Below are 17,413 nucleotides of genomic sequence, written 5' to 3' on the forward strand. Positions count from 1 at the left end.
CAGGCGAGAAGAGTTTGCACGCTGTAAACGACAGCAACGACTAGGTGTAATAACTGACACACCATGAAGAGCTCAAACTTCACCGGCTTGGTGTTGACGGTTGCTGCCTTGCAATTTTGGGCGGGCAGCGCTGCACAGCCGGCTTCCTGCCGTGTGCACGCGCACTGTGGACCTGGAAAAGCTAGGTGAGCTCGGCGACATGGCATTCTCACCTTAATGGCTCGTAGAGCCCACACTAGTCGCCCCCGCACCTTCGCACCTTCGCACCTTCACCGTCCGGAGTCCCGCGCACATCACCTCGCGCTTTATTCACATTCAGCCAGCCATGCCCCATGCTGCGCCACTTTGCTTGTACTGCTGCGCCCGCCCCGTTCACGCCCGCCCACAGCTTCTGTAGCAGCGTCCCGTTCGCGCGGGAGGTCAACGGCACGTGTCAGCCATGCTGGTCCTGCTGCCTGCAACCCGACCGACTCAACTTCACAGCACTGCTAGACGCCGCCGGCAGGGCCGTGATCGGTGGTTGCACCATACGGTACGCATTCTTGATTAGCTATGTATTAGCGCGTAAGTGCTTGACCACTAAGTGCGCGCGTACCTATCCAGTGTTGTTTCAGCAGCCGCAACAGGCTTGCAGTGTGCTTGCCTGTCTCCCGGCTCCATCATGCATTTCCCACAACCCTACCTGCGCTGTGCACTGCTGACTCGCAGATGCGCCTGCAATGCCGGTCAGCGCTGCGGCAGTAGCAGCGCCAACTGCGGCCTGGGCATGTTCTGTATGGCGCCAGATGCTGCTACTGCCGCCGGCGCCGGTGCGGACGCTGCTACAGCCGGCGTCGGCGTGGCGGGGGAGCCCCAGTGCCAGGTGTGTGGTTGCTTGCGTGGCTATCGCTTTGGAAAGGTTGTAATCTCTGAGGCAGGGCGACTCGGTATGCGGGTGCACGTGGGGTGTGGACACCGCTTGGCACATGCCGCATACGTGGGCCCGGTTCACACGGCGGCGTGTCGGCATTGAAGCACCGTCGCCCTCCCGTCTATGATTGGGTCAAGTGGCGACGCCATGTGCTGCTGCTAGGTTTGATTATTTTGACGGCCCCGCAACCCTTCCCTCCCCTCATGCAACACAACCTTGTGCTTTTAACACAACACACGCACGCACACACGCGCTTGCAGCCATGCACACGCTGTACGCGAGACGCTTTGGCCTTCGACCCGGGCGGCTGCGCGGCGGCCTGCCCCACCGGGCCACTGGAGGCTCTGGCCGGCTTGCCTCTGTTGATGCCCGCTGGCGGCAGCAACGGCAGTAGCACTGGCGGTGGCGGCAGTAGCAGCAGCAGCGGCGGCGCCAGCCCTGATGGCAGTAGCAACAGCTCGCTCACGGTGGTGGGCCCCGACGAACACCAGCAGCAGCTGGTCACGGCCACGGTGCTGCTGGCGTTTGCGCTGCAGCCCTGGCGCCGGGCGGGGGCAGACCGCTCTCTGGTGGGTGGGTGCGGGGCCACGCACTGTGCGGGCTTACTGGAGTTGCGGGGGAAGGGAGGGGGCGGTCGGGCTGCGTCGGGGAGGACGGCGAGCCTGTGGCCTACAAACAGGAGCCAAATGAAGGCAAGGAGTCGCTCCTTACTTTATGAACACAAGAAGCCGTGCGGCGATGCGATTCGGTTCCTGTCCCGCTCCCTCCCACGTCCCTCCCCCGTTCTTGATTCCTTTGCAGGTGACACGCGCTGAGCTGGCAGGCTACCTGGCGGCGCAGCCCTCCCTGGACGTGGCAGTGAATGACACCCTTCCGTCGTACACTGACCGCTTCGTACGGCAGGCGCTCGTACACTTGTACGGCGCGTCGGCGGTGGCGCCTGATGATGCGCTGCTGGCGATTGCGGCGCAAGCCGGCACAGCAGACGGCGGCGGCGGCGGCGGCGACGCGGGGGCGGGTGGGGATGTCCCGCTGGTGGTGAGTTGTCGCTCGGCTGCTGCATGGGCGCGCTTGGTGTGTGCGCGCCTTTGCATCTCTGCATTTGCAAGGGCGGCGTGACCAGGACAAGCCGGCATGGTTTGCCTCACCAAGGAGCGGCCGCCTCCCTCCCTCCTCCGGATGTGCGGCGGTTGCAGGACGTGGCGGGGGAGCTGTTGGCCGGCGCGCCGCGGCTGCTGTGCCCACGGCTCTCGCCCGCCCTCAACCCCAATGCCTCCACATTGCCGCGACTGACCGGCCCCGGCTGTCCCTGCAACCTCAGCAGTAGCAGCAGTGACAGCAGCCCGCCCGCCGCCTTCCGCTGCCCCGCCGGCCACCGCTGCGGGCCGGCGGCGCGCTACCGCCTGCTACTGCCGCCGGTGGACCTGGCGGCGGGGGCAGCGGGGGCGGAGGCGGAAGTGTTGGGCGGCGTGTGCGTGCCGTGCGGCGGCGGACAGCGATGCGAGGAGGGCACCGTTGAGCCGGTGAGGGGCGTGAGAGGCGTGTGGTGGAGTGGGGTGGAGTGAGCGAGGTTCAGTGAGGGGCGTGGGGGCTGCGCATGTGCCCGAATCCGGCGAAAGGTATTGGTTACGGGTTGGTTGGCTGCTTCTGCCTGTTGTTTCGCACGTATTGGTCAAGTCAGCCACGTGCAACCAACCACACCACGACCCTAACCTTCATGTATGTCGTATGGCGGCGGCGGCGGCGGCGGCGGCGGCGGCGGCGGCGGCGGCAATGCAGGCAGCTGTTGGCGGCGGCGAGGCTGGCTCCGCCCGCGCTCTGGACTGTCCCGCTGGCTACTACTGCCCTGGGCCCGGCGACCTGCTGCCCTGCCCGCCCGGCTTCTTCTGCCCCGCCCGCTCGCAATCCGCCACCACCTGCAACTACACCATGTGCGTGAGCGGGCGGACTGTCGGGCGCGTGTCAGGGGTCGGAGGGCGCGCAAGCCCAAACATACCTATATATGTATGTGGAACAGACATGAGATATAGAAGCAGCCAGCTGCATTAATGGCTAGCCGTCTAGCACTCTAGCTCCTTAGCTGTTGTGACCTACGCCTGAGCGTGAGTCCTCGGGTGCAGCTTGTGGCGCTGGAATAAAACGCAGCCAGTTGCACGCCTGTACCGTATGCGCGTCAGCAAACGTCCAGCCAGCCAGCAACTTGTCGGTGCAGTCACTCCGGCGTTCGACCGGCCGCGCACTCCTGCCATGCCGTTGCATATTGTTTGCCATCTGCTGGGTTGTGGGAATCAGCTGCACTCTACGGGCCTTCACCAACCTGCCTTGCCTCTGTCCCATCGCACACCGTATGCCTGAAAGCCTGCTAACCCAGATCACCACGTGCAACTGCTGCCCTCGCACACGCGCACCCCGCCTGCTGCCGCAGATTGCTTGCTTCCCAAGAAAGCATTGCCTCAATGGTGAGCGAGTTTGATGGTGTCACAGGTACATTGCTGCGTTCGTGCATTACCGCGTGCATGTTTTAGCCCAACCGGCGGGGAGGCAAGGCGCATCGCCCCGCGACGGGGTATACATTGCGAATTGTGTCACCTGCTGCGAACTATGATGATGTGCTTTTTCGTGCCCGCAGCTGGCAACCCCGAGTGGCAGTGGCAGTGGCAGTAGCAACGGCAGTAGCAGCAGTAGCAGCAGCAGTAGCAGTGGATCCTCCAGGGCGGACCTGGTGGAGCTGCTGCAGCGGCTGCGGAACGCGCGCGAGCCGGTGCGCGGCAACTACTGCCCCGAGGGGTCGGCCCAGCCCAGCACGCCATGCCCGTGAGTACGGCGCGCGTGCGGGGGTAGCTGTAGATACCAGCCCAAACTGAACCGAACCAGCATGCAAAAGAGCGAGGAGGAGGAGGGGGCGGGGGTAGCCGTTCATGTGGATACCCGGGAGGGGCGGCGGAGAGCGAGGGAGAGAGCGGGGTAGTGTGTATGGAGGTGCTCCGGCATGGGCTTGGGGTGGTGTGAAGGTTGGTTCGGGTGCAGGTGCAGGTGCGCGGGGCGGCGGGCCGTGCGTTAGGTCAGCAGGTCCGGATTGATACCCTTGTTTCAAGAAAGATGAAAACAATGCCGCCCTATCAAATGTCAAAGGCAATCTCGTGTTGTGCCCTTCCTCCTCTATCCGCTACTGCAGCGGCGGCCGCTTCTGCCCCAATGCAAGTGTGAGCCTGGTGTGCCCCCGGGGTCACTTCTGCAAGCGCCAGTCCATCTACCCCGTGCGCTGCCCGCTGTGAGTACTGGTCTGTGGACGGGGGGGGGGGCGGGGTGTCAAGATGTCAACCCATCCGCCGACCCGCCAGACTGCTTGATGAACCATTTCCCATGCACTGCCACAAAGCACAACGAGTCCTGCATCACACCGAGCCACACCCAGCAGCCTTCCTGCTTCAGTGCTGCCCCAAACGATTCCGCTGACTACGCTCCTTGCCACGCCTACACACACACACACACACACACACACACACACACACAACTGCGTTAGCTCCCCCTTGTGCTAGCTTCCTAACACAATCAACTGCGTGCGCGCCTCCCTCCTGCCTGCACGCATGCATGCAGCATTGCGGTGTCATGCCCGGAGGGCACCGCGGAGCCCGACGGCCGCCCCCTGGCGGCGCTGGTGTTCAGCGTCAGTGTGGCGGTGGTGTGCGGTCTGGCCTTCCTGGTCACGCAGGTGAGTCAGTGGCTGCGGGCTGCTGGGGTGGAGCTGCTGGGGTGGAGCTGCTGGGGTGGAGCTGCTGGGGTGGGACTGCTGGGGTGGGACTGCTGGGGTGGGGCTGCTGGGGTGGGGCTGCTGGGGTGGGGCTGCTGGGCGGGATGAGGTAGGGGGCGCGCGGGTGTGCGGGGACAAACGTGTGTGGGTGGGGTGGGAGGGGTTGTAGATACCAGCCGAAACTAAAGCAAACCAAGCCAAACGGACCACAGGCAGAGGCGGCGGGGGGGATACGGTGGTTGCACCCGGTCAGGGCGCATTGAATCAACACCACAAACGCTTGCTTGGCCTGCACCCGAGCACAAAGCGCTGGCTTGACTTCTCTGCTACTGCGCTGCTGCTACGGCACTGCTGCTGCTGCTACTGCTGCTGCTGCTGCTGCCGCTGCTGCTACTGCTGCTGCTGTTGGTGCGCCGCAGTACATGGCGCTCCGACAGGAGCAGTCGTCGGGCGGCACCCCAGGGACAGGCGGCGGCAGCGGCAGCGGCGGCGGTGGTGGCTGTGGGTGGCCCTGCTGGTCCTGCTGCGCTGGTGCCGCCGGCGTCAAGGAGCATCTAGACCCTCGCAATGGTGGGTGGATGGGTGGCCAGACCTGCTGTTTATGATTAGTAACTCCACCGGGCTATGGAGGCGCAGAGTGTGGGATGATCATGCTAGATGCGGTTCGCCGTCCACCAGTCCTTTGTGGAGTTTGCGAGCCGTATGTTTCTGATGTTTCGCGCGTGCCTGCGCACCGCTGTGCAGGCGGCGCAGGGAAAGGAGGCGACGGTGATTCGGGAGGCAGCTCGCGTCAGCAGCTGCAGAACCAGCGCACGGCGGAGCAGGCGCAGGCGCCGGGCTCAAAGTCGTTTGACATCAGAGACAAGTACTACTGGTGCGGTGTGTGTGTGGGGGGGTAGTGTGTCAGTGTGTGTGTGGTAGTGTGTGGTAGTGTGTCAGAGAGAGAGAGTGTGTGTGTGTGTGTTAAAGAGCACAAGAGTGTGTGTGTGTGTGTGTGTGTGGTTCACCAGCATTCAGGGATGGGACGGTCGCAACAAGTTGCGTGGGCAGCTATGAAACCCTGAGTACGGAAGGCCCACCACCAATGCCCTTCCAATTCCATAACTGCGGCCATGTGGAGTTACTCAATAGGCGCCTGCACCACGGGCGAGCAACGCACGAACAGACACCTGCCCATCCACTGCATGCGCCTTACGTAACTAGATACCCCGCCAACACCCATGTTGACACGCACCTCGGCTGCCGGTGGCAGGAAGCTGGATGCAGCCGTGGGCATTCGCTTCAGTGACGTGCGCTTTGAGGGCCGGCTGGACCACGCCGTCAGCGGCACGTTCAAGGCAGGAGACTTCAACGTCATCATGGTGCGGCAGTGGTGTGTGTGTGTGTGTGTGTTAAAAAACGAAACGAAAGCCCGCCCAGACGACGTGTGTGTGTGTGTGTGTGTGTGTGTGTGTGTGTGTGTGTGTGTGTGTGTGTGTGCGTGCGTGCGCGCGTGCGTATGTGGGCGTGCGTGTTGGACAACCAAACGGAAAGAGACCCCGCGGTGTCTGTCTGTGTGTGTTAATGTGCCTGTGTGTGTGATGGGGACATGCAAACGGAGCGTGTGTGCGTGTGTGTTTTCGACGATCGCAAAAGCAAGCGCGCGTATGTATGTGTGTGTGCGTATGCCAGCTCCAACACCAGCGCTTTTAGAGTGTCTGAGCCAGATGGTCTCAATCCCGTCCTCCGGTAACAACGCGCCTGCTATACTGCTGTTCCTGACTACGCCTTCACTTCTTGTTGAATGTAAGCCCCCGTCCTCCGTCCTCCTCACAATCGCAGGGCCCCTCCGGCTGCGGTAAGTCCACCCTCATCGGTGTGCTCAGCGGCCGCCTGCGGGCGCCCCACGTGACTGTGTACGAGCAGCACGCGGGAGAGGGCAGCAGCCACGGTGGCGGGCGAGGCGTCGGCAGCGGCGGTGGTGGTGGCGGTGGCGGTGGCGGCGGGGCGCCAGGCGGAGGAGGAGGGGCTGGAGCCGGTGGCGGTGGTGGTGGTGGTGGTGGTGGTGTTTCGGCTGCTGGGGGCGCGGCTGCTGCTGGGGCTGAGCCACAGCCGTCGCAGGGGAAGAAAGAAGCGGAGCCACACGCGGGCTTGCTGGAGGAGGTCGCGCTGAGTGAGACTCGCTTCAGGTGCGTGCGTGCGCGGTTGCGTGCTTGCGTGCGTACGTGCGTGCGTGCGTGCGTGCGTGCGTGCGTGCGTGCGCGCGTGCGCGCTTGCGTGCGTGCGTGCGTGTAGCGGCTTGCTATGTGTCATTGTCATACGTACTGTGGATTGGCGCATCGCAGGGTTTGTGATAAATGATAGACACGTGAAGCTTCAGCACGTACGTGAAGTGGTCAGTGAGTCCCACCAGGAGTGTTACCCGCCCCTAAGCACACACACACACACACACACACACACACACACACACACACACACACACACACACACACACACACACACTGACGTGGTGCTCGCCGCCGCCGCCGCCGGTGTGTGTGTGTGCGCTGCTGTAGGCGGCTGCTGGGCTACATGCCGCAAGACGACATCCTCCACCCCGACCTCACTGTCAGGTACACACGCGGCCCTTACTTGCCCGTGCGCTACGGCATTACTCGTATGCGCTGAGAGCACGTGCATGGGTCCGGACAGCAACAGGACGTCACTCGCACGCCACACACTTACCCACACCTTCACATCCTTCCACACCTTCCGACATCTTCCAAAACCTTCCAGCACCTTCCCTTCCCACACGCACACAGGGAGAACATCGAGTTCAGCGCGCGACTGAAGCTGTTGCACACCGTGACACCCGAGGTGGGTGCGGCGACGGACCGAGACTCCCCGCTGCTTGTGTTGCTCAACGGGAAGTTGAGGCCGATAGATGGAGGGACAGGCAGGGAATGCGCGTCTGGTTCTTGGCGCGCACCCATGTTATAAACCCTCGCTGCATGTACACACTCACTGCATCTGGTCATGACATGTCTTGCTTGCTCAAACATCTATGGTGGCATGGATTTGTGCACCCAAGTCCCTGCTGGTGGTACTATTGTTAAAGGCCAACGGGGGGATTCGGCGAGGGTAAAAACAGCATCCCGCGATTGTTCTTACACAAGCACCCATACACGTGCTGCACGGCACAGCCATCCATGTCTTGCCTGCCGCCACGCACACAGGACCGGCGCCGGATGGTGTCCGACACGCTCCGCATGTTGAACATGGAGTCACGGGCGCACGTGCTGACAGGCAGCGTCGACAAGAAATGTGGGTGGTTCCGGCAGCAGCTCTTGAACGCGTTGGATGTTTTGTTTTGCCTCTGGCGCTAGCTGCAATATGCATGCGTGCGTGCTGAGCCCCGTTCGCCTCCTGCTGTTGCCATGTGCACCCATGCATGCATGCACGTGCATGTACACGTGTGCAGACCTGTCGGGTGGGCAGCGCAAGCGTGTGTCCATTGGCATTGAGATCGTCAGCAAGCCGCCCGTCATGTTCATGGTGAGCACGTGCGGGGTGGGGGCAGGGCCACCCGCTGTGCGAGTCAGAAGACATACGGGAACCACAAACATATACACACACGGCCACCGACAGCGTGCGTGTGCTATGTCTACATTTGTGTGGGTGCACATGGCGTAAGTATTCACTGCTGTGTTTCTTCCATCATTCGCTGTCACCTTGGCTGTCACCACCCCATGACCGCGTGAACAGGAGCCGCCGGCCAGGGTCCCCGCGCCCACACGCCTTAGTTACATACCCAGTCACGTCACGCCTGCCCGCCAGCGCCACCCGAGCCACCACACGCACGCACGCTTGCCGCCATTGGGCGCCATCCCAGTAAAGTGGCGACCGCCACTTTACTGCGCACGCCCCACCCCACCGCACCCCACCCCACCCCACCCCACGCCCCACGCCACACACCCCACCCAACACGCCCCCCAGGAGGAGCCCACCAGCGGCCTGGACGCCAGCAGGGGCGCCGACATCTGCGGCGTGCTGGCCAAGCTGGCCCACGAGTTCGGCATCAACGTGGTGGCGGTGCTACACACACCCCGCTACTCCACATTCAAGATGTTTGACCACTTGGTCAGTGGCAGGGGGTTGTCGATACCAGCCCAAACTAAACCAAACCCAATGCAAAATGGAGCGAGGACTGAGGGACGGAACAACGCGCCCGCGTGTTCTCTGTGCGTGTGCGTGTGCGTGCGTGTATGTGTATGGTTGCGAGGCATGGCCACGCACGGACGTATGTGTGAGGCGTTGTACGGCATGCTAGCACCATGTCAGCGTGCCCGGGAGCCAATGCCGCCCCCACCTGATTACCACGTGCCCGACCAGCATCACCACCATGCCCGCCCTGCCCGTGCCCCCCCCCCCCCATCCCCTTGCCCCTGGGCTGGGCGATGACTCCTTGGCTGTTGGCACCTATTATTGACGTGCTTGAAGAATACGCAACACGCACAAGCGAACAAGACGTTGGGCTCGGGGCATGTGCCCCCATCCACTTGCCCCACGCACCTCCCCCTGCCTGCCTGCAGGTGCTGTTGGGCCACAGCGGCTGCACGGTGTTCATGGGGCCGCCCAAGTACTGCGTGAGGTACTTCAGGACACACCTGGGCTACAGGTGCGTTGAGTGTGCGTGAGGGCCGCTGCACGTGTGTGCGTGTGTGTGTGTGTGTGTGTGTGTGCGTGTGTGTGTGTGTGTGTGTGTGCCCAAATGTGCGCGTGTGCCGGTGTGAATGTATGTATGTGCTCCCTTGACCGCCTGCCTGCCTCCCCACCTGCCCGCCTGCAGCTTCCCGCCCAAAGACAACCGGGCCGACACCCTGCTGGACATCATCACAGGCAAACACACCCTTGACCATGAAGAGCTGGAGGGGCGGGACATGGCAGCGGCGCTGTACGGCGAGGACACCGGTAACGGCGGCGGCGGCAACGGAGGCGGCGGCGGGGGCGGCTTCGGAGGCGGCCGCGGCGGCGGCGATGGCGGCTTCGGGGGCGGCGGCGGCGGCGGCTTCGGGCACGGCGGCGGCGGCGGCCGCGGCGGCGGCGGCACGGCCTGGAGGTCGCCTGCCGCGCGGGGGAGCACAAGCCGCGGCAGCGCCGCCGCCAGGGCGGCGGCTGGAGGCAATGATGATGATGAGCAGGCGGCGGCGCGGCAAGGCACGCACGAGGTGGCAGGAGGGTGGGCTGCTGGGCCTGCTGTATCGGGTGGGCTGGCGCAGGCGGCTGCGGGGGCGGCTGCGGGGGCGGGGGTGGCGGAGCCGGAGCCGGAGCCCCGCCGCCAGCGGGTGGCTAGTACGGCAGAGTACCTGGCGGAGCGGTGGCGGTTGGGCGGCGCACGCTGGATGCGTGTGGCGCGGTGGCAACACGCGGTGCAGGAGACGATCCGCAGGAAGAGGTGCGTGCGGGCGACCGTGTGCGCGTGCGACGGCGGCGGCTGCTGCTCGCTGTCTCGCTGTGGTCTGTACGGTACCTCGACCTCATGCGGGCATCCCACGCAACCCACGCAAGCGTGCAATAGTGCTTCTCATTGGCGAATCTTAGCATCCGTTTCCTGTAACTGAATGCATGCAGGGAAAGAGAAGCAAATTTCCGCAACATCGTCCAAGGCGTGCGCCAGCAAAACAAAGACGATGACGATCAGGGCGCAGGCCCAGGCACTGATGCTCACGCCTGGACACACACAGCGGCCGGGCGGGTGTGGGCGACAGCAGCACGCGGCACAGCACCACCTACAGAAGCAGCATCAGAAGCGACAGCCGTGGTACCGGCGCGCGCGGATGTCCGCGTCTTCGGACGCCTGCAGCTGTCGCCAACCTTGACGGCGCCAAAGCCCCCGCAGCCCGCGACGCATGCAGCGGCGACCGCTCAAATGCCGGTGGCAGAATTCCTTGTTGGAGCAGCGCCATCAGCAGTAGCGACAGCAGCGGCGACAGCAGCGGCGACAGCAGCAGCACAAGCAGCACAGCCGTCGTCACAGCAGAGGCAGGCGCGTCCTGTACCAGCATCATTGGAAGAGGGGCTCAGCCACTCGGCACGGTGGGACGAGAACCCGCTGTTTGTGCGGTCACTCACTGACGGCAGCGGGAAGTTGACACCACCGCCGCCGCAGCAGCAGCAGCAGCAGCACCATACCCAGCAGCAGCCACAACAGCAGCAGCAGCAGCAGCAGCAGACGATGGCTCAGCGGCTGGCGGCGCCGCCGGCTCTGTCACTGCTGCCGCCGCCAACGCCACCAGTGCCGCAAGCACCCATGACCCAGACCACCAGCGGCCCTGTCGCTGGCCCCGCAGCTGCTGCCCAGCTGCCAGCTCCAGCGGATGAGGCGGTCCCCGCACCCGGCGCTACAGCTGCAGCTACAACCGGTCGTACAGCTGCAGCTACAGCCGGTGCTGAAGCTGCGGCTACAGCCGCACGCGGCGCGGCAGTAGCACCAGCAGCGGCTGCCGCTGCGGCCGCGGCTGCCGGCGTCTCGGCGGTGGCTGTCAGTGCTGGCGGCGGGGCGGCGGTCGCGGCGGCCGCAGGTGCGGCTCCACTTGCGGCTGCCAACACCGCTGAGGCGCCGGAGAAGGTGTGTGGTGGGTTGCCGTACATATGTGCTAGCATTCACGTATTGCCGGGAGAGGGGCGGCGGATGGCATCGCGTGCGTGCGCGAGCCCATCCATCCTTGATAGCAAGAACGGGATGACTGGATCATGGGATGACTTGCATCAATCCCTAACCTGTAAGCTGCCGGCCGATGCTGATGTGCCATCATGTCTTGTCACTCCGATACCATTTGACGACGGCCCGCAGCAGGCAGTCGGTGGCAGCATGCGGCGCTTTGTGAGCCGGCTGCGGCCCAGCCGGGACCGGAAAGCGGCAGGAGGCAGGCGGCCGCCGGTGACGGGCACCGTGTACCTCATCCGTCAGCCCGTGGTGCGTGCGTGTGTTTGTCTGCCGGTCAGGGTTGCCTTTCGGGCTTGCCACCTTGCGAGTTGGCTGCTGTATGGCGATGGGAGCGGGATCCATGTGTGTGTATGTGTGTGTGTGTGTGTGTGTGTGTGTGTGTGTGTGTGTGTGTGTGTGTGTGTGTGTGTGCGCGCGTGTGTGTGTGTGTATGTTAGCATGGCTTTCTTCCTCCCACGCTCCCGCTACCTGGTAGGAAACAGGCGGTGTTTACGTGTCCTTGGCGGCTGCTGCTCTTGCTCATGCAGGTCACGGCCGAGAGCAGCTCCAAGCGTCTGCTCCGCAGCAATGCCAGCAGATCCCATGACGCCGGCACCCACGCCCACACCCACACCCACACCAACACCCGCCCCTCCATCAGCGGCAACGGCGGCACCGCCGTGGGACTGGACGGGGCTGGCCTCGCGCAGGGCAAGGGCTCGGTGGGCCCGGAGAAAGCCACGCCTGCAGCCGCCGCAACAGCAGGTGGCGACGGCAGCGGCCGCACCAGCAGCAGGTCGGCGGCGCGGATGGCGCGGTCGCCGCTGCAGCGCTGGTGGCGGGACGTGCTGCAGGCCCGGAGGTACGCAGCAGCATGCGCATGCGCCACACTCACATGTACACACACACACACACACACACACACACACACATGCACACACACACACACACACGCACACACACACACACATGAACACACGCGTACACACAGATATTCGTTCATGTGTGCCTGAACACGGTCCGCTTGAGCTCTATGGGTGTGTCACGCCACCCTCACATGCGCACTCCATCTGATTCAAACCATACGGTACGTGCGCGTCTGCCGCACAGGGACGTGCAGCTGTATTGGCTGCTGTGGCGTGCCGGGCTCAAGGCCAGTCGCGCCTTCGTGCCGCCCACGGTGTTGGACATGCTCGTGCTGCAGGGCGCCGCCTTCATTGTGGGAGCCATACAGGTGGGTGCAGGGGTGCGTGGGTGGGTCGGGCTCGGAGGAGCGGGCAGCAGGTGGTGGGGTCTGGGGTATTAGGGAGTGAGTAGGTCCGTTGCACCATTACCCCAGTGCCTCTCGCACCCGGCACTCACGTCCGGTCCCATCTCACAGTTGCCCTTACCACATGCCACGTGCGGACGTGCCCTGCGACCGCGTTGCCACGTGCCGTTACAACGCCCCACATGTCACACGTGCCACGCGCAGGGCACGGGCTGGGGCCTGGCGGCGGTGCCCTCCAACTTCATCATGGCCTATCTTGTGCTGGCGGTGCTGTCCGCCGTCACACACCTGCGCACCTTCTCCGCCAACAGGACCGTGCAGGTGCGGAGCGGGTAGGGAGCGGCCGGGCAGCAGCAGCAGCAGCGCTAGTGGGGCGGCCGGCCGCGCCTGTAAGCGTGTACAGTGCAAGCGCTGTCATGTGGTTCGTGCCTGGCAGCCCCCATCCCCTTGCAGGGGGGCGGCAGTGCTAGTGCAGCTGCCCCATCCCCGAGCCTGTGCAACGCTGTGCCGTCCGAGCAAAGACACCGCACCGCCGTCCTCGTTCGCATGCCTGAACGTCCCCTTGCTTGCGGAGAGCCCCCCCCCCCCTAAGGCCATAGGCCACGCTCTCCTCCTCGCTCTTTTGCATTGGTTTCGGTTCAGTTTGGGCTGACATCTACAACCGCCCCACCACCACCACGTTTCGGCCAGCCGGACGTCCTCGCCCATGCGCTCCTCACGCACCACGGCCCGCTCACTCACCACACTTCACCCACCTCACCACACTTCATTCACCCACCACCCTCCTCCCTCGCCCCCATCTCCCCCCCAAACCCGCCCTACCCGCATAGCGCTATGAGCGCATGAGCGGCATCTCGGTGGCCGCCTCCTTCGCCGCCGCCAACGCCGCGGACCTGGGCTGGGTGTGTCTGGCGCCCGCGGCGTTCATGGCGCTGTACTACTACCTGGTGCTGCCGCAGGTGCGGGTGTGCATGTGTGTGTGGGGGGGGGAGGGGCTGTATGGTTGTGTGCATGTGTGTGCGTGTGGGGGGGCTGCATGTGCGTGTGTGCGGGGGGCAGTAGGACGGAGTCAATGAATCACAGAAGAGGGGAGCGTGTGTGTGTGTGTGTGTGTGTGTGTGTTGGAGAGCACAAGGGAAGGAAGCACGAAAGACAGGTTGCGTGTGCGGGTGCGGGTGCGCGAGCGGGTGCGGCGGGCAGCACACGCCTCTCCGCTGGGCGCTACGCAGGCGGCGACAGCCACTGACTGCTCTTACACCAACCTGCCGCCGCGGCCGCCGCCGCCGCCGCCCCCGCCCCTGCCACGTGCATGCATGCAGGCTCCGCTGTACCTGCTGTACACGGTGGGGCTGATGGTGTGCTGGTGGAGCAGCGGCCTGGCCTACGCCATTGCCACGTCGCTCGTGCCGCCGCAGGTGCGGCGCGTGTGCGTGTGTGTGTGTGTGTGTGTGTGTGTGTGTGTGTGTGTGTGTGTGTGTGTGTGCGCGCGCGTGTGTGCGGTGTGCCTGTGTGTGCGCGCGTGCGCGTGCGCGTACGTGTGCGCGTGTGCGTGTGCGTGTGCGTGTGCGCGGGGCCAGGCAGACCTACACGGTGGGGTGGTGGCATCACCGGTGCTGCGGATACAGCGGAGAGCGGGGTCGGTGCAGTGGATTGGTGGGGCGATCACTGGAGCTCGGCGGTGCGGGGGGCAGAATGGCATGCGGCTGGTGGCGGCATGGCTCGCGTTCACTGCACGGCTGCAGTCGCTGCCAATGCACCTTTGGATTGTTCAACTGTGAATGCGTCCGCCAGTCCGGCCGCCGCATTCGTCGCATTGGCAGCCAGAGCTCCCCTATTGGCAGCCTCTGCGGCTCTGCCCTGTCCGCCGGCCCCATCCTCCGCATCCCTCCTCGCCTCCCTCCCCCCCTCTCCTCACGGCCACACGCCGCACCCATCACGTTAGCAGCCAGAGCGGCAGCCCCTGCGGCTCCGCCCTGTCCTACAGGACTGTCCCCCGCCTCCCTCCTCCGCCTGTCCCGCACATGCGATGCTGTACAGAACCCCCACCTCTCTGCCATCTTCCTATCCCCCCAAACCTACCTGTGTCGTCTCTCCCGCCTTCCTGCCCCCCCCACACACGCGACTGCTTCCTTATGGGATTGGTTCAAAGTTAACACCCCCCCCCGCGCTGGAGCTGGAGCTGGAGCTCGAGCTGGAGCCGGGAGCTGGTCGACATCGTCGGCAACGCATCATGTTCCGCAAGATGGTCTACCGTCTACCACTTCCTTAACTAATCATGAATGTAACCCCCCCCCCCCCCACGCACACAGAACCAGCTCATCACCACCGTCATCCTCACGCTCATCATGGGCGCCTTCCTGCACGGCCTCAACCCCTCGCTCCGCACCGCCCGCGGCACACTGCTGGAGGCAGCCCTGGCGCTCAGCTACAACCGCTGGGCCGTGGAGGCCGCAACCATCCTGGTGTGTGTGCGTGTGTGTGTGTGCGTGTGTGTGTGTGTGTGTGTGTGTGTGTGTGTGTGTGTGTGTGTGTGCGCGTGTTAGGGGTCGTGGGACGGGCACCGTACACATGATCGACACGCGGCCAAGTGAGGCGCCGATACACATGCACGAGCTCGGCGCACACACAGATCTGTCAACTGACATGGCTGCCACCGCCGAGCCGCGCGCCGTGGACTTTGACGCGCTGACGCGGCTCCTTGTTTGTGGCCATGCACTTGTGCGCGGCAGGAGTACCGCGAGTACTGGTCGTACAAGTGGAACGAGGTCATGGTCATCTACTACAACTACGGCTTGTGTGGCATGGACAAGAAACTGCGTGCGCTCACTGGTGCGACGGTGCCTACCCGCGCGCCTGCGTGCAGGGGTGCGGTGCCCCCGCCTGTGTGCATGAGTGCTTTAATAGGCTCGACCTGTGCGCCGTGTGCTCATGCGCTGCTCCGTACCCACTCACATATCGAACTCGCCCAGCTCTACTACACTCGATCACGCACCGCCTGCGACTGCCAGTGCCACCCCATCGGGACCTATTTCTTGGGGCTCAGCCAAAAAATCCCCCTGGCAATGGTTTATTTTGGGATTGTCATGAACTACCCTCCCCGCCCCGCACACAGACGGGGGCGACAGTATCGGTAGTGGCGCGCCGCTGTCGCCGGCCGCGGTGCTGTCCTTCCTCCGCAGCGCCCGCGGCTTCAAAGCGGACGACTGCGACGGCCACGTGGCCGCGGCGCTGCTGGTGCTGCTGGGCCTGGGCGCGGGGCTGCGGGCGCTGGCCTACCTGCAGCTCCGAGTGGGCAGCGAGGTGCGTACGTGCGTGTGTGTGTGTGTGTGTGTGTGTGTGTGTGTGTGTGTGTGTGTGTGTGTGTGTGTGTGTGCGTGTGTGTTTGTGTGTGTTGCCGTGCGTCATTTCGTCGGGGCCTGAATACCGTATGCAGGAGGGGAAGGGGTCGGTGATGCACACTCGCCGCGCGCTAGCCTCGCCTGGCCATGACGGCAACCACACATACCGCGCTCGTCGCGCCTGATCTGCACACGGCATCCAACAGGACAGTTTGTTGTGCTGAGTGCTGATTGCAAAGCCTCCTGCTGTGGCGATGGCTGGACCCGCGTTGCGCCGCCTGCTGCGGCCATCAGCACTGCTGCTGCCATCAGCACTGCTGCCGCCCTCTCATGGTCGTGCCTCGGACCCATCACGCTCTGCTGCACAGGTCCTGGAGGCGCTGGAAGCTGTGGCGGCTGCCGCCAACAAGGTCGCCAGACAAGTGTGAGTGCCGGCGTTGTGGGGGCGTCAGGGCAAGGGGGGGTAGCGCGGTTGGGGCAACACATAGATGATGCCCGCAGCCTGTTTAATGGAGGTTATGTGTGCCGGCGGCCACAGCTTGGCTACCGTAATACCGTAGCGGGGCGGCTGGGGGCCGTTGCGCAGCGGTCATCCTGTGCTGTTTGTCTCGTGAGCAGGTTGGCAGTCCGTCCGTGTATTAATGTAAGGAGTACGCAAACGAAGAAAGCATGGCGTCGCTCCGTGTGCAATTGCAGGTTCCAGAAACTGTACGCCTGGAGCTGTGCCGTCTGTGGCCGGTGCGCCCGCCGACAGCTGCCCAGACTGGCATTTGAAAGTGGTGGCGGGGAGGCGCGGGATGAGAGCAGCTCACACGACCCCGTTTGAGTCCAACATTGCTTCACTGACCCCGAATGAGTGCATGATTGCTCGACATGCAATATGCAGCCTTGCCTATGACATTTTGCATTGATGCATGCCTGCTTTGGTCATCGCCTAGAGCCGGGTATACAGCGGTCTGCGTGTACTACAAGTGAGTGGATTGTGAGTGCGTGGTCCCGGACTGTAACTGCGTGGTTGAGTACTGGGGTTTGTGATTAGGCAAGCAGGCTGTACGTGCCGTGTGTATCCGAGCACAGCGCATCTCTGTGCTGTTGTTGTTGTTGGGAGCGGGCACACGAACTCGGGGGCAGATGTGTGCAGAGGGGCTCGCCTATCGGCAAGCAGCAGGGTGGGAACTGGGAAATGGCTTCATTCATGTCGGCATGAAGGCTGCGATGGGGGGCAGGATGGCGCAGTCCCGTACGCCGTAGTCCGCAGCGTACTCCCAGTCTCCCAGACCCCAACATTCAATTTGCAACGTCACGGCAAGATTGCGCATTTGCGCGGAAGAAAGGGACCAGTGAGATTAGCGTGGATGAGTATGCCGCGACTAGAGACGGCGGCTGTGCACACCCACAGCGTTTGCAAGCCACCCTCCAGGCACCCTGACTGAATTCTGACACCATGGCCGTCTTTGTCTGGGGCCGCGTGGTGGCACTC

The 17,413-nt window shown here is 64.0% G+C and overlaps 1 protein-coding gene across 2 annotated transcripts; it reads left to right on the forward strand.

Annotated features, from left to right (window-relative positions):
* Position 1: 1 nt before the first annotated feature.
* CHLRE_07g339104v5 (uncharacterized protein) lies at positions 2–17,413 on the forward strand. 2 transcript variants are annotated; one of them, XM_043064322.1, is made up of 34 exons: positions 2–185; positions 389–532; positions 709–862; positions 1,171–1,479; positions 1,712–1,948; positions 2,107–2,433; positions 2,690–2,841; positions 3,336–3,369; positions 3,540–3,724; positions 4,086–4,181; positions 4,508–4,622; positions 5,081–5,231; positions 5,406–5,535; positions 5,914–6,022; positions 6,483–6,829; positions 7,196–7,252; positions 7,442–7,496; positions 7,856–7,943; positions 8,101–8,174; positions 8,616–8,759; positions 9,212–9,297; positions 9,469–10,074; positions 10,251–11,247; positions 11,473–11,595; positions 11,874–12,187; positions 12,436–12,559; positions 12,800–12,916; positions 13,426–13,554; positions 13,915–14,010; positions 14,905–15,057; positions 15,325–15,424; positions 15,708–15,895; positions 16,302–16,357; positions 16,630–17,413. In XM_043064322.1, the coding sequence occupies exons 1-34, from the start codon at positions 64–66 to the stop codon at positions 16,757–16,759; spliced, it is 6,249 nt and encodes a 2,082-aa protein (XP_042922891.1). In that variant the 5' UTR covers positions 2–63; the 3' UTR covers positions 16,760–17,413. The 2 variants fall into 2 exon arrangements, with proteins under 2 accessions (XP_042922891.1, XP_042922890.1); XM_043064323.1 differs by having other exon boundaries at positions 11,476–11,595.

The sequence above is a fragment of the Chlamydomonas reinhardtii genome, chromosome 7, assembly GCF_000002595.2.
Source record: "Chlamydomonas reinhardtii strain CC-503 cw92 mt+ chromosome 7, whole genome shotgun sequence".
Lineage (NCBI taxonomy): Eukaryota > Viridiplantae > Chlorophyta > Chlorophyceae > Chlamydomonadales > Chlamydomonadaceae > Chlamydomonas > Chlamydomonas reinhardtii.

Bases quoted from the DNA above. Each gene is read 5' to 3' on its own strand.
- CHLRE_07g339104v5 (XM_043064322.1), top strand. From the start codon at position 64: ATGAAGAGCTCAAACTTCACCGGCTTGGTGTTGACGGTTGCTGCCTTG. The intron at 8,175-8,615 runs GTGAGCACGTGC...CACGCCCCCCAG, and splicing joins AGCCGCCCGTCATGTTCATG to GAGGAGCCCACCAGCGGCCT. The intron at 15,425-15,707 runs GTGCGACGGTGC...CCCCGCACACAG, and splicing joins GAAACTGCGTGCGCTCACTG to ACGGGGGCGACAGTATCGGT.